This window comes from Podarcis bocagei (genome assembly GCF_964188305.1).
Source record: "Podarcis bocagei genome assembly, chromosome: 5".
Lineage (NCBI taxonomy): Eukaryota > Metazoa > Chordata > Lepidosauria > Squamata > Lacertidae > Podarcis > Podarcis bocagei.
The window spans coordinates 50,427,281-50,443,818 of record NC_138129.1 but is presented as its reverse complement, the minus strand read 5'-3'; the positions used below and the strand labels follow the sequence as shown (position 1 = coordinate 50,443,818).

At 48.6% G+C, this 16,538-nt stretch overlaps 1 protein-coding gene across 1 annotated transcript; it reads left to right on the top strand.

Moving 5' to 3' along the window:
• The first annotated feature begins 7,025 nt into the window (after positions 1 to 7,025).
• AMIGO1 (adhesion molecule with Ig like domain 1) lies at positions 7,026 to 15,828 on the top strand. The gene has a single exon (XM_081196856.1). It carries the CDS (start codon positions 8,157 to 8,159, stop codon positions 9,738 to 9,740), a length of 1,584 nt encoding a protein of 527 aa, XP_081052982.1. The 5' UTR covers positions 7,026 to 8,156; the 3' UTR covers positions 9,741 to 15,828.
• The last annotated feature ends 710 nt before the right edge of the window (positions 15,829 to 16,538 follow it).

Sequence of the window (16,538 nt, the reverse complement as noted above, 5' to 3'; positions counted from 1 at the left end):
ATCCCTTGGATCATGGTTGTTGGCCTTCTCTGAACCTTTTCCAGCTCTGCAATGTTCTTTTTGAGGTGAGGCAACCAGAACTGTGAAACAAATGGCCTCAAGTCTGAGCTCTGTTGGGGCAAATAATTTGTTTTCAAGTGGCTCAAGCTTTATTGAAACACTCTTGCTAAAATCTTTGCCTACAATTCCTTTATGTTTTGACAACATCCTCCTGGGTCTCCTAAACCTCAGAACCACCCTGGAGGCTTTGCTCATAAAACTTTGCAGGCCTTAAGTCATCAGAATGATTCAGCTGGAAGCACAAAATCAATCGGCAGATTTTGTGTTATTTGGCAAGTGTCCTGTCGTGGCAATGGAGACTGTGGGTTGCAGGAGGAGGGGGTGATGATACTGGGGGCTTATGTATGGTTCATTCAAATGGTGTGCTTTCTTTCAGCTTGGAGATCTTTTTTCGTCATTCACCAAAACCTCTTTCTCATATTTCTGCTGCCTTACTTCCCTCCCCTCTCATCTTGGACTAAAGAACTTCAGGAAAATTTGCAGCTAAAAAGAGGACAGAGAGCCAAGGAATAGAGCGACTTCCAGGGGAAAAGAGGAAGAGAAAGGCAGAGGTAAAGGAAGGTAAAGATTACCAGCGCTTAGTTGCAGGTGCACATAAGGGGATGCTCAGCAGACAAGAGTGTCTGCTAATATCATGTGGATCACTTTATGTGAATGAGCAGCTGTGCTCTTCATTCTCCTGCTGTCTGTTCTCAGGCTCCGAACATCTGGTCTCAGAAGATTCACTGTTCATTCACAGCTGCCTGCATGCTGCATGGCACTTTAGTATGGTCAGAGTAACTGCACGGCTGCTGTGAAGGTTCCACTGCTCTGATAGAAATTTAACATCCAGCACAGTTTGTGTTGTCCTTCTTTACCCCATCATGAGTGCCAGGAGCTCTCTAATAGCCTGATATCCTGAAGCTCTATGTAATATCGCTTAACTGCTCCTAGAAGATCTCCTAGTGATCCCATCATTGTCTTGGGTACAAGAAAGTGGTATTTGTTTACCTAGAATCATAGAAGGGAATTGGAAGGGGCCACGAGTGTCACCTAGTCCAACCCCCTGTGCAATGCAGGAATCTTTTGCCCAACATGGGACTCGAATCCACAACCCTGAGATTAAGAGTCTAATATCCTACTGTCTGTGCAATGCTAACAACAACAACAATTTATTACGGTATTTATACCCCACCCATCTGGCTGGGTTTCCCCAGCCACTCTGGGCGGCTCCCAACAGAATATAAAAAATGTGATAAAACATCAAACATTAAAAACTTCCCCAAACGGAGTTGCCTTCAGATGTCTTCTAAAAGTCAGATTGTTGCTTATTTCCTTTGCATCTGGTGGGAAGGCGTTCCACAGGGCAGGTGCCACTACTGAGAAGGCCCTCTGCCTGGTTCCCTGTAACTTGGCTTCTCGCAGTCAGGGAACCGCCAGAAAGCCCTCAGCACTGGGCCTCAGTGTCCGGGCTGAACAGTGGGGGTGGAGACTCTCCTTCAGGCACACTGGGCTGAGGCTGTTACATACAATAGTTCTATATGTCTTATTTATAAAAAGTTTACTGGGTGGTTCACACATAAAAGTGTGGCTTATTGTGTAAGAACCACTCACGTTGCTTGTTCAGATGATTACTAGTGAACTGGATTTTTGGGACTTCCAGTCAATAATTCCCAGGACACAGCATGCGCACACAGGTAGGCATTAGCAATTACTCTTAATGCGATTCAGTCTTCAGCCCTCTAGTGCAGGGGAACCACTTCAATTATCTTTCTGCCGGGTGTTTCATTTAAGAAGATTATTTCATGGTATGCACAGCAGCACCGGTAGGTGGCATGCACATATATGCACATTTATCCGTTTAGCAGATTTATCCAGCAGTGGGTCATCAGAGCACCACCACCAGCTGTCTGTTGGACGGTGTGAGCTTGTTTAATTCCTCAGTCAGACACTCCATTGCAAAAGTCTACAAGGGACAGCAAAGATTAGCAAGGATTTCATACAGGGAATCATCGGTCAACAGATGTGCTTCCTTATTAAAATATTTTTGGGAGTCCATTGGAGTGATTAGAATGAAGATAATCACCACCCAGTGTGAAGGACAAGCTGGGGCATTAGACTATGGCAATTTAAATACCCATCTTTTACAGAGATTGGGAATCTATGGTTCTCTCACCACCCTCTGCTCAATCTCCCATAATGGAAATATTGATTTATATATATATTATTTAAATGTGCAACTGGAGATAGTAACACAAAGATTTTGAGAATCTGCTAATAATTTTCCTATTTAGAAGGGGGAGAAGCTATACAGTGGTACCTCTGGTTAAGAACCTAATTTGTTCCGGAGGTCCGTTCTTAAGCTGAAACTGTTCTTAACCTGAGGTACCACTTTAGCTAATGGGGCCTCCCGCTGCCACCACGCAATTTCTGTTCTCATCCTGAAGTAAAGTTCTTTTTTTTTCATAATTCTTTTTATTAATTAATTCCATAAGAAGACAAAGAAAAATAAAACACCATCAAGCAACAATAGAAAAAGGAAAGAAAAAAGAAGAAATTACACAAATTTGTGATTTTCACATCCACAGTATTACATAACCATCTCTTTCAGAACTTCCTTCAGCTTGTCCACAAATCATTCGAAGTGATAATTAAAGTTACGCATTTCATGGCTTATATTGTCATTAACCTTTCTCTCACTCCTATTTTCTTTATACAATAACTCATAGTCTTTCACAGTGCATCTCTGAATCCCTTTAGCGTTGTTTGTCCCTCACTAATATATTCCAGATAGTCTACATATTTTCCCCAATCCTTGATGAACTTTTGGTCTCTTAAATACCTAACTTTTCCTGTCAATTTGTCCATCTCCGCGTAGTCTAACAACTTTGATCTCCACTCCTCCACCGTTGGTATTTCCTGCTGTTTCCACTTTTGGGCTAAAACTACCCTTGCTGCTGTAACTGCATAGTATACTAGTCTGCAATCTTTCTTTTTTATCTCGTGCCCTAGTATCCCTAATAGGAAAATTTCTGATTTCTTTGTGAACGTATATTTTAAGATCTTCTTTAGTTCAATGTATATTTTTTTCCCAAAATTGTTTCACTTTTACACACTCCCACCACATGTGGTAAAAGGAGCCCTCTTTGTCTTTACATTTCCAACACTTGTTGTCCACCTTATACATTTTCGATAGTTTCCTAGGTGTTAAGTACCACCTGTAAAACATCTTCATGACATTTTCCTTTATCGTTATGCACGCCGTGAAATTTAGCCCATCCTTCCAAAGTTTCTCCCAGTCCTCAAATTGTATACTGTGACCTACATCCTTTGCCCAACGGATCATCACCGATTTGACTTCCTCATCTCCTAAATTCCAATCTAGCAATATCCTATACATTTTAGATATGATTTTCACCTCATTGTTTATAATCTCCGTCTGAAATTTGGAATCTTTGTCTGCATAACCTCTTTCTTTGATATCTTTTCTAAACATCTCGTTCACCTGGAAATGATGTAGTAAAGTTCTTAACCTGAAGTACTACTTCTGGGTTAGTGGAGTCTGTAATCTGAAACATTTGTAACCCGAAGCATTTGTACATGCTGTACATGCAAAAACCCTTGTAACAGATGCTGAGAGGAATTATTACAATATCATAAGAACATAAGGAGAGCTTGCTGGATCAGGCCAATGGCTCATCTAAGTCCAGTATCCTGTTCTCACAGTGACCAACCACCATATGTCTGGTGATAGGACCATGTTAGCTGCAGCCTTAATCCCAGTAACCTGGGCATAAGCCCCGCTGAATTCAGTAGGATTTACTTCTGAGTAGATATAGCTAGGATTGGCCACACCCATGACAATGACAGGAGCTTCCTAAAATGTCTCCTTCCACAGTGTGTAGGATTTTATTTTTTTAAAAGATTTTCTAAGAAACAACACACAATATTGACACCAGACATTGTATACTGGAGGCTCTGGCAGCCTCCAATTATAGGCAGAGTCAAGCACCAGTACCACTTCCATAGTAAAACCCCAGAAGTAAAACACATCTGTGGGGAGGAGACAGTGAGGTGACTAGCAGCAGCAGCAGCCGCACCACACCACCTGGGGCTCTGAGGGCAGCAGTACCAGGCAGGGCCCCAAGTTGGTGCTGGATAAGGTCCCATAGGTAACACCATGACAATAGCCACTAAAGCATGGGTAGGCAAACTAAGGCCTGGGGGCCGGATCCGGCTCAATCGCCTTCTAAATTCAGCCCATGGATGGTCCGGGAATCAGCGTGTTTTTACATGAGTAGAATGTGTCCTTTTATTTAAAATGCATCTCTGGGTTACCGGTATTTGTGGGGCATATAAATTTGTTCCTTTCCCTCCCCTCAAAATATAGTCCGGCCCCCCACAAGGTCTGAGGGACAGTGGACTGCTGAAAAAGTTGCTGACCCCTGCACTAAAGTCTGGCACCAAGCCTAGCATCCACCATGAAGTCTGTCACTCTCCTTCTCTATTCGCCTTTTATAGTGCTTGCAAAACAACTTCTATTTGACCTCCAGATCACCAGGCTGGTATATTTGCTTTATCCGTGTGGTTTATTTTGTTCTTTGCAGATTTTTTTGTAATTGTTTCCTTTTTCTTGTACACTGCTCTAGGCAAACTGGAAAGGTGGCCAATAAATTACTTTTAACAAATGCATGATGAATAATAAATGCTGATGAAGGTTTCGTATGTGGTACAAGATAGGGCACCTGCTCTTTGCCTACTAGCGCTTGTATTAAATTCAGTTCAGAAGCTGTGGCAGCGAAAATTATTATGGTGAAGACCTGTCAGTTCCTGAGCTGGAATGGGAAGTCTCGGTGTAATGAGAGGAAGGCCATTTCGCACACTGCGCATAAGTTTTTTTGTTTTGTTTTTTGCATTTTCAGCATCTGTAAATCAAATGAAGGCACCTGGTTGACAAGAGCATTCCATTTTAAAATAGTTCACTTCTCCCTTCTGTACCTTCTTAACAATATTGAGCCTTCATGACACATTCCAGACTAGAAAGGCATTCTCAAGAGTTATTTGTGAAAACACCCGGTGAGATAACACATATCTTCCTTCCTGCTATACAAATCCTGATGCTTTCAAGAGATGCTAAAGGATGGTTTACACATTGCATTTGAGTACACACATTTACCGCTGTACGACACCACTGTGTGCCACCACTGTAAGCAATTCCACCACAGGCAGGAGGATCACACATGACACTTGTGTTTGTGTTTGTTGTCGCTCTGTGTTTGTTGTTTTGCATGTCCGAAGGGACACATTTTGTACATGTATGTTGAAAAGACACAAAGTAAGAGGCAGGCCTTGCAACACCTTTTGGTCTCAAAACTACCCCCCCCACACACACACACCCTGGATTTGCTGAGTAGGGATAAAAAGTAGGCAAACACCATTTTAAATTGAATGCACACTCTCTCGGCTCCCCTTATTGGCTTATATAGTGTTATGTGCCCAGGGCTTTGCAGTTTAAGCAAAAAGGTAAAGAAAAAGGACGGGTCTGTAGCCCACAGACCTGGCAGCCTGAGATCTGACAATGTAAAAAAAGAACAGAAGGACTGAAAGGCAAAGATAGCAGCAAGGGATGAATGTAACTACAGATATGCCTTCTATTGTGGCTTGAAATGAAGAAATTACAGCCAATGTTAAGGTTTAGATTTGAATTGTAAATGTGGGGCATGCAAATCCACTTTAAGCATCACTTGCAAAAACAGCCTTAACCCTTTCTCTCACCTCATCCTTATGCTTGCCTGTTATCTAGGAAGAAAATTCCAGGTATGTTTTAAATTATTTAGAAATAGGTGAACCCCCAGTTTGGATGGGGTAGTATTCCCCCTTAAAAGCAGATTTACTGCTTGGGGCAACTCTTGTATTGAATACTAGTGCAACCACTAGGGGCCAAGGTCCATTCAGCCCCGGACCCATAAAAATATTTGAAGGGGCTGGGCCCTCTCAAAGTTGATGGACATTGCCATTCAAATGGTGCGCGTACACCATGTCATGTGATCAATTATGCAGAGTGGGGCTTACCTCCCCCCCATTTTTTTTATTCAAGTGTCATGCCTGCTTCTTGGATGCCTGCAGGAAGCTTCTGCAGCCAATCGGAACCTGCATTGGACGTTTGGGTTCCAAAGAACATTCACAAACCGGAACACTCACCTCTGGGTTTGCGGTGTTCGGGAGCCAAAACATTCGACTCACAAGGCATTTGACTTCCAAGGTATAACTGTACCTTGGATTCTTCCCACAAACCGGAGCAAGATTGCGCTGCTCTGGTTCGCCAGAAATGGCTTAGTCATGCTGGCCACATGACCGGGAAGCTGTCTGCGGACAAACACTGGCTCCCTCGGCCAGTAAAGTGAGATGAGCACCGCAACCCCAGAGTCCTTGTGGACTGGACTTAGGGGTCCCTTTACCTTTACCTTAGGTGCAATATACAATGTGACACTAGATGGTGTTAGTGAGCCTTATGGAAAATTCAATGTATTTTTAAAAACGCTTTAAAAACAAGCATTTTCAAAACGGTTTTTATGTGTGTGTAGATTCCACCCTAGTAATTCCACGTTAACGCAGCCTGTCGCAGCGCAGGCTTCCTGCGCTCCTCCTGCAGCATCAGTAGCTAGATCTCCGCCTGTCGGGGGGTTCTTCGCCACCAATTCGCCGGTTAAAAGCCTGCCCCACTTCCTTGGTTGGGTGGCTCGCCTCCAACCCTTCGAACTCGCGCTTCCAGAGGCAGCATCTAAGCCGGACTGGAGGTGCGCTTCCCCATTTCTGCATTTCCCCCCGCCGTCCACTCTCAATAAATATCATGTTTCTCAAAACAATATCATCGCATGATTCAAACGACTCTGCAGCGGCTTTCTTTTCTGGAGGAGGAAGCAGCAGCAGCATCCTTTCCTCTAGCGCGCAGACGCGGCCTTGGCGAGGGGAGCGCTGGCTGCTCTCACTCGTCATCTCTCCAGCGCCAGCCAAGGAGAGGTTTCCAAGCGGACCTCGGGGCCAGCAACGAAGGCGGGGAGTACCCGGCGGAAGAGCCAGGGGGCACCTTTCCAACTGGCCTCCCCTCGCAGATCTAGGGTGCACATCACCGGCACCCCCCCCAAAACACACAGCTCCTTGCACGTTGCTGTAGAGAGGGGGGGTGTGCGTGTAGCAGGGGGCAGCAACCTTCTCCACTAACAGTGTCTCGCGGGGCCAAGCCTCCTTTGCTGACAGGCTGTGGGTGGGTGTGAGTGTGCCAGGAGCTGGTGTACAGGAGGAGCATCGCAGGCTCTCATTGGACGCGCGCACAGACGCGCGCGCGCAGCCAGCCAGCCAGCCTCCCTCCCTCCTTGCACTCCAGCAGCCTGGCTGAGGTGGTGCTCCTGTTCGTCGGGCTTTCCACTTCACTGCCGATTCTCCCCGCACCGGAAGCCTGAGGCTCCGCCTTCCTCGCCACCCAGCACCGGGAAAAGCCCCCCTGGGCACTTCCAGCGGGAAGCGCAGCACTACGCCCGGCTGGGCAACCCCCTCCTCGCCACTTGGCGGCGGCGGCGGGGCTGCGCGGGTTCCGTCCAGAGCAGCGGCTGCTTCGCCTTCCGACCCGATCGCGCCCTCGTCGGGCGGGAGAGGCCCCCGCGAGCCGGGATGGGCTGAGCGCCCGGGGAAGAAGCAGCCGAGAGGAGCTCGTAGGCCGGCGAACAAGTGAGTGGCCGGCCGGCTGGTTGGTTGGCGCTGCTGCTCGGGGAGGCTGTGCGCTTGGTGCAATGCAACACCGCGTGGCCGCCTGCAGGGCTCCGCGGCGGACATGCTGAGCAGGGGAGGAGCCGGCGGGAAAGCGCCAGGCGGGCTCGGCGGCTCCGCAGCAGGGCTGGAGGGAGCGGGCGCCGCCAGCTCGGCCTTCGCCTTCCGCAGCAGGTGGATCCCGCAGGCGCGGCTCCGGGGATGAGCCCCGCGGGCGCGCCGCCTCCTATCGTCCCGGTCAGCACGCGCTCGCAGCCGCCGCCGCCAGGGTCGGACCCTGCTCTCCCCCTGATGGTTCCCGCCCGCCTGCTTCTCTGTGACAGGGACGTGACCTTCCCTGGCTGAGCCTGACGATGTGGGGTCAGGATGCCTCGGTGCCCCGACGTCGCCTGGCGCAACCTTGCAGGGGCGCTCCTTGGCTGCTGGCGCTCCTGCTGAGCTTGGCCCTTGCCCGGAAAGGGGGCTCGGCGGCACACTGCCCCAGCAAATGCGTCTGCGCCAGCAACATCATCAGCTGCTCCAAGGCCAACCTGAGTGTCTTCCCCCATCCCCTTCCCTCCTACGCGGCTGCCCTGGACTTCAGCTACAACCAGCTGACGCGCCTGCGGGCTGAGTGGGCGCCTTCCCCGCTTCGCCACCTGCACTCCCTGTTCCTCAGCCACAACGGCCTTTCCTTCATCTCCACGGAGGCCTTCACCAATGTCCCTCACCTCAAGTACCTGGACCTCTCTTCCAATAACATCCAGGAGCTGGGGGAGAACCACTTCAGCCACCTGGTGAAGCTGGAGGTGCTGCTGCTCTACAGCAACAAGATCTCCAAGATTGACCGGACGGCTTTTGAAGAGATGACCAAGCTCCAGAAGTTGTACCTGAGCCATAACGCCATCAGCCGCTTCCCCCATGAGCTGCTGAAGAAGGACGAGGGGGGCTTCCCGGAGCTGGCCTTGCTGGACCTCTCTTGCAACAAGATCAAGGATATTTCCGTGGAGGAGGTGAACAAGCTCCCGGCCTGGGTGAAGAACGGCCTCTACGTCCACGGCAACCCCCTCACCTGCCAGTGCCCGCTCTACAACCTCTTCACCCACTGGCAGAAGCGGCAGCTGAGCTCCGCCACGGACTTCAAGGAGGAGCTCAAGTGCTTCCTCGAGAAAGACCGCAAAACCATCAAAATCTCCAGCCTCAGTGACCCTGTCCCAGGGGGCTTGAACTGCAGCGAGTTCAAGGAGCAAGTGCTGGAGGTCCATCGCGGGGAAGAGGTGATCATCAACTGCGACACGAGGCAGCGAGGGGTGGTGATCAGAGAGTGGCTGACCCCCCGCTACGAGCGTGTCCCCCAGGAGGGCGACAACAGCTCCATGACCATGCTGACCAACGGGAGCCTTCAGATCAAAAACATCAGTGTGGAGGACATGGGTCCCTATACCTGCTATGCGGTCAGCCAGGGGTTCAACGAGACCCTCTATGTGCACGTCACGGTCCACAACTACTCCTTGCACGGGACCCCGGACACCCTCAACACCGCCTACACCACGCTGGTGGGCTGCATCCTGAGCGTCATCCTCGTGCTCATCTACCTTTACCTGACGCCCTGCCGCTGCTGCTGCCGCAACGGCGAGAAGCAGGCCAGCCAGCGCGAGGACAGCATCAACTCCTCGGTGCTCAGCACCACGCCCAACCACAACACCGGCGGGGGCAAGGAAGGGCTGAACCGGCACATGGCGCCTGGCAACGCGCAAGGACAGAATGGCAAATGCAAAGCCAACAGCTCCCCCAAGCAGGCGGCGAAAGGGTCCCAGAAGGCAGAGCGGAAGATGTCGGACGCGGACTCGGTCAGTTCTGTCTTCTCCGACACACCCATTGTGGGGGCCTCGCAGGGCGAAGGCGGGAGAGGATCCGGCAGGGATAAGACAGGGGCTGAATTAGTGGGGCTGCTGTGATCGTTCTGGCACTGGGAAACAAGATGGAAGATGCAGCCACATCCCTTAAGGCATAACAATATTCTCTGGTACAGTTCTCCGACCTGCCACAGTATGTAATGGCGTTGCTTTGTTACTTTCCTCCTGTTGAGCCCACAGTCCAGTGTTGAAAACCTTGATCTCCCAAGCACAGTCTTTCCTCAGCCCTCTGTTTCTTTGGAATGACATGGTTTTTCAGATCGCCCTCATGGGAACCTTTGTGAGCATCTCAGCCACAGGCAAAAGGGTCCAGCAGACTTCACTAGGTTTTCCTGCATCCTGCTGTCGCTTTTGCTTACTTTTCCTGGGTGGGACTTTCCTCCCAAGTCTCTGTGCAGGTATGAATACCAGAAGAGCAGCCCCGGCTCATCCGCTGCAGCAGAAATGGCAGTGTCACCTTCAGAGACTTAACAATATTAGGGTGGCGTAAGCTTCCGTAGGTGGCAGCCTGCTCCATCGGATGTTACAAAGTGGGCCCAGAAACCAAGGTTTTTGTTCACCTTCATGCAAATTAAGTCACATTCATCTCCACAGTAGCTCCAGAGATGGCAGTAACCCCAATTAGCCACGGTATTGTGGGAGTGGGGTGGGGGAAGTTGACTTTTTTAAAATGGCTCAATAATATTTTTTTTATATATCTATATATATATATATATAAACTCTTGCTACAAACACTTATTTATTTATTTATTTATTTATTTTTACAGAAACGGAGGTTCCCACCATTACCAGGCTTTTTCAGGACATAATTCAAATAATTTTTCTAGTAAGCAGGCAGACCTGTTTTGGAATCCTCTGCTCTCCCTTTTTCCTTTTTTTTTTCTTTTGGTGGGACTATGACAGAGATAAAAACTGAATTTTTAAAGAAACATAGTAGTGAGGAGAGATTAGTTACGCAGTCTTTCTTCACTAGGAAGCTCTTGTTAAAACATAAAAGGAGCTAAACCCAAACCTTTTAACCTTCGTGGCACCAAAATGCAAGAAGGGAACCAACAGCCTTGGGAGCTGGCAAGGTGGGATTCCACATCCCCACTCATCCAAAACCCATCCTGCTTGCTCCAAGACGCAGCAGAAGCAAGAACATGGCATGGCATGTCCCAGATCTCATGCTTTCCCCTCTCCGCAGCCTGCTTGGCAGATTCCCATTACTGTGGCCACCCAATGGGTCAAGCTGGGGGTCCAGAGCGCAGCTCTCCATCCTTGCAAAACTTTGGCAAATTTGGAGACTGTGGGAGGCTATCTAGATCTTGGAAATCCCAAAGCCATTGGGCAGCCTCTTCACCCTGTTTTAGGAGACCAAGCGGTCGACAACCCCCAGGTGCTTGATGGGGAAAGCAGCTGAAATGAAGGTGCCACTCAGCTCCCGTCAACAGCCATGTTTAGGAGCGTTTCCACCCAAAGAGAGGCCTTCCTGAAATGTGCATGTGCTGCCTTTGAGCCTCGCCCTGTGACACCACTGTATGTGACTCAGGCAGTGGGGTGTAGAAGCAGCAGAGAAGAGGGAGAAAGGCAAGATAAGTCTCTGTATTAAATATCTGGAATTGCACTGACTGTGCTCTTTGTGGGGCAGCTGGCATGACGTCACTGGAGGTGAAGCAATTGCAGTGAGAAGGTCCCTGTGCAAAGCAGGGGACTTAACCCTGCACCTATTCTCAAGGGATCTAACAGAGAAGGCTGAATCCCACCTGCTCTGTCCAACTCAGAATGCTCCATTGGAAATGGGTGGATTTGAAAAGCCATGTGGGGTTGCCAAGGATGGGGGAAGGCCCTTGAGACGGTCCCCTTGCAAAGGTTTCCCTTTGATCTGCATTCAGGCTCCATCAGTTTATCTGTTGGCTGAAGTGGGAAATGAAAGGGGAGAGTTCAGGGCTGGCATGCAGGGGTGACACTATAAGCCATAAGAATGTATTGCACAAATTTGTGAATGGGTCCAAAGCAGCGATAAGTCCTGAAGAGCACAGCTCTGTGCTATAGCCATATGAACCCTGCTCACAGCCCTGAGGCTCATTGCAATCAGTCACTTAGGGAGACGCCCAAGAACAACCAGAGCCCAAAGTGAAGATGGAAGTCAGCTGTCAGAGGCAAATCTCCCATCTTAACTGACTCGCTCTGGGGCTTCTTGCTTTCTCTGGCATGTTATTGGGAAGGAGAAGTCCTCTAATTGAAGCAGCAGTCCAAGTGAGGTGCCTGCAAGCCAGAAGAGGGAGAAAAAGGAGAGGCTGAGATGAATGAATGAGAATGAGAGAATGAGATGAATGAAATGCGAGGATGGTGAAAGCAGGGAAGTTTAGCAATAAGACAGCTGATTTTTATAAATATGTGGTTGAATTCTCTAGCTCATCTGGAACCGTGGTAGGTTGCCATGTTCTGACCCCCTTCGTCCCTTTACAGATCTCTTCTGTCAATCTGTTTTCTGAAATTTCCAGACACGGGGAGCAAAATCAGAACTATTTTAGAGTAAGCAAAAGACAGGACAGAGTTTTCCCTGTGCATGTTTGCTGGATGAGGAAACATATCAACTAGTGCTGTTGATGTAAATACAAAAAAATTGATGACCTTGTACTGTAACAGTATAGGCTACATATTTATTCATGCTAGGACATTTAATAGCTGTGAAGCTCTTATACTTCAGGGGGGGGGCATTCAGGGAACGTGAGAGCTCCTTTTGGCTACCTGTTGACTTCACTGCTGCTTAACCCCTTTGCTTCTTGGGCTGGAAAGATCCATGCTGCAGATAATGAAAAAAAATCACAGATTGCACTCATAGCAGAAAGCTATCTGCCTTCCCCATCTGCAAGCTCTTATAGATGGGATGAAGGGAGAAGGGTTTGCAGCCTGAATCCCTACAGCCCTCAATCAGCATATGGCCAAAGGGCCACAGATACATAGTGCAGATGCACCAGAGTCAACTCTCTCATGCGCACAGCATGTATCTATCACATTTAATGGGGAGGGGAGGGGACATACAAAGTTGCCTCATGCTGGATAAGACCATCTGTCCAACTAGCCAAGTATTATCCACTTTGGCCGGCAGGGATTCTCCCAAGGACACAGACAAAGGTTTCCCCCAAACCTGGTATCTGATATCTGCTAATGAAAGATGCCAGGTATTGGACCTGGGATTTTTTGCATGCAAGCCTATGTTCTCTTAAGCAGCCGCCCAATGCCCAGTTCTTGTCTACTGGAGATGGGTGAACAGAATGCTAACATGAGTTGAAGTGAGGATGGAAGCAGCCTATGTTTCAATATGCACATGTGTGCAAGTACGAATTAGCATGTGTGGGTACCCACACTTTTAAACCCCTGTTCAGAACACCTCCTAGCCTCTAATGTTATGCTAGAAAAGCTTGGTGCTTAAGTTGTGCAAGTAGCAGGACTAACCTCCAGAACCTTTCTAGGGAAAAGGGACATGGACTAGTAGGATTGTCATTGCATGGACAATCTGCTTCAGCAAACCTTTTTCACTCCTGTTCCTCTTTGAAGAGCCATAAATACCCATACTCGTTAATAGAGTAATCCCCTGTGATGCTTTCCCAGGATTCCTTGGTCCACCAAAGAGGAAGCAGAACAGAGGACTCTGGTGTATCCCCATATCACTGAGCTTGATCCTGGCAAATTTACTTCTTCGTGTGAAAATACCCTTGGCAGTGTGAGGCAAGGAGCCCAGAGTTTTAGGCACCACCACGTGTGACATGAACAGCTCATACTGAGCTATGAACAAGGATTCATTGGGGTGAGTTGTTGTGTTTTTTAGCTTGATCACAGGGAAATGTGCAGAAGGAAACCTTGCAAGTATTGGTTGTCAGGAGCTGACATTGTTGGGAACTTGCTGAGGTCCACACCATTTCTTCCTTCTGAGCCTTCTGGCCCTACCACTCTTCCCCCTTGCTGTCACTGCCTGTTCTCCTGCCCACTCAGAGCACATGCGCAATGGGAAGAGGGAGCAGACGGAGCAGTATCTGCTGTGTGCCTTGCATTCTCCATCTGGGGGGCTGTGTGACAACAGACAAAATAGGCAGCAGGGACAATCTTATCCAAGCGTAGCCCATTCCTGAAACCCAGAGCTAGCACCATTGGGAGGAGATATTTCTGAAAGGCCCGGTGCAAGAAAGCCACTGGGACCAACCCAAACATTACCTGATCTCACTGGCAGTAGGTAAGCATGAGAGAGCTGCCGGTTGGACCATTGACTACTTGTTTCAAAGCCCATCAACGGTCTAGTGTAGATGTAAGACTTCCACCCCGGAGCCCTGGATCCAAACCTCCCTCCCATCTCTCCTGCGCTTAGCTCTGGCTTGGTGGTATTCCTGCACCATGAACCCTAACCCTGGCATGGCAAGGTGCTGAATCCTAGTCAAACTAGTTCTGAGCTTTTCTCAGCCTTTGATTTCATAGCTGCCCTCTTCTGGTGCCCATCAGGGACTGGGTTGGGGGCCAAAGTCTTAAGAGTGGCAGGACCCCCATCCTATTTTGTGACCGCTCAGGTCACTCCTTGCACCCTCTTGGTCAAAGCAGTGAATTAAGGAGCTCTTTTTGCTCCTGTCCTACAGGTGGATGTTGCTACGCCTCATCACTAAGGCAACCTTTTTATTCCATCGAAACTGGCACAGTCACGAGTGGATGCCACCCACATGGTTTCCCTGTTGTAAGCTCTAGGCTGGTTGCTGAAAGGGAGGCTCTGCCTGCTCTCCACAGGGTGCCAGAGCCACTCGCCTCTCAGCAAACCACCTGCTTGTGCCTGCTGTCTGTGTGCAACGTGCCACAGGGTCCCTGCTGAGAATCTAAATATGCTCTGAGTCCACACTAAGCTGCCAGGAGAGAAATATCTTCCTTCCCTTACTGGATAGGGCATCCAAAGGAGTATATATATTTAGTGGAGGTAAGAATAAGGAACACAGCTAGAAATAGCTCCGCTATGGTTGTGAGTACTGAAGTCCTCCTTAGGATCATGCACTGGGCCTGGTATTTACTTTTGTTAAACAGCATAAAGTGCTTAATCCTAACTGAAAAGAATCCCTTGATTCCTCTTCCTAGCTGTTTAAAGAGAGAGAGAATGTGAGTGAATTCCCCCCACTGCCATAATATGCAGTGCGCTCCTTCAGACAAGCAGAAAACAAATAGGCTTTCCCCCATTTAGTTTGACCTTCTGGCTTGCTCATTAATGATTGCCATCTTTGTGGGTTTCTAAGGCTCCTGAATGTTAGGCTATTTTAGAAGGTTCATCTATTTAAACCAAGATATGCAAATCGCCACCACTGGTTTCATTTGCTGTCGGCTCCCCTGCCTGCCTGCTCCCACGCCTGGGTCAGATACCAACATTCCACATAAGCATCTTGAGGGGTTTTAGTTGAATGAGACTTCGGGGACAAAAGCTGCGCTGTCAGATCTGCAGTGGTCAAACGTGAATCTGCCCTGAATCTGTCTGCCCTACTGATAAGGTCAAATGTAGAGTGTCAGCACAGTGGGAAGAATTCAAGCTGCACACAGCACGATCCTTTTTTTTAAAGGAACCTTTGTATGTGCTCACCATTCCTGGTGCCTTAGGCAATGCATGAGCATGACAAATGTGCAGTGCAGCTGCAAACATGCTTGGGAAGGGAGATGACGGTCGAGTCTGGGGCCTAGACAGAATGGCTGGCAGCAGATGGTTTCTTAGGAGATTACTGGAAATCCCCACCCCCACCCCTTTAAAAAAAATAATGGAGGGAGGGCAAGGCAAGAACAAGATTAGGGGTGCATGTATTTACGTATGCAAAACAAAGGCAGGCTTCCCACTGTTTTACTGCACTTTTCTGAATCCATACAGCACAGCAAAGAAAGCTCCCCTCACACCACCAAGAAAGGTTGCCCAATGCTTGTAGTACGGCATGGCCCCATCTCTCACTCCCCCCATTCTGTGGTTTGCAGGTCAAGCAAAATGTTATTCCAACCTGCAGAGGATACATACATGCTTATCTGTTCCAGGCAGAGACAACAATCCCAAAGAGTACCTGGGCTGCATTTCTGTTGAGAAGTCTGTACTCTCCAACATAGACATAGGTGAAAATAAAACATGTTTTATGAATATGCACCTGCCTGTCTCTTTTCCCCCCCATTTCCCACCACCATGATGAATATTGACTTCGGCGTTCTCAGTCTGGGCCCGAACACGGAGGCAAGCCCCGGCCATGGATCTTCAGTAAGCTTTCACCAGAATTAAACGTAGCTAAGAGGGATGCTTGGGGACGTGGTTTGTGGCGTATCATGTGTGGCACTGCAAAAAGAGACAGAGGGAAAAACTGCCAGGGTTGGGGTTGTTCAGGTTTTTCCTGCCCAATCAGGTAAAACTCTTTCAGTCGAAATCCGCAGACCATGAAGGCGGAAAAGAGTAGGGTTGCTGGGCATTCACCTGGATATGATGTCTTTCCCTTTAAAAGCTCTGCAACACTCAATGCCTAAATGGCTGTTGCACCTTGTGTTATTAGATGGTTCTCTTCACCCGCTCTCATACCTGCTATGGACCAAACACCAGGGTCCTCCTTGGTCCAAAGGCTGACTGCTCTCTCTGGGTGTAGATCTGGCATCCCTAGAGCACCCCAGCAGTGATCCAGCACATGTTTTATTTTTTAGGGTCAAATGTGGATCTCATGGCAGCTTCTCTCATGCATGTCACACAAGTGTTGCCCATCAAGCCTCAGCTAGCAAGATTCAACACCACATACGTCCCAGAAGTGCAATGAATTTATAGAGTAGCCCTAAAGTATCAATGGCAGAGCGCAGGCAATCCACAGCATGCCTCCC

Excerpts from the sequence above, each read along its gene's own strand:
- AMIGO1 (XM_081196856.1), top strand. The coding sequence starts at position 8,157 with ATGTGGGGTCAGGATGCCTCGGTGCCCCGACGTCGCCTGGCGCAACCT.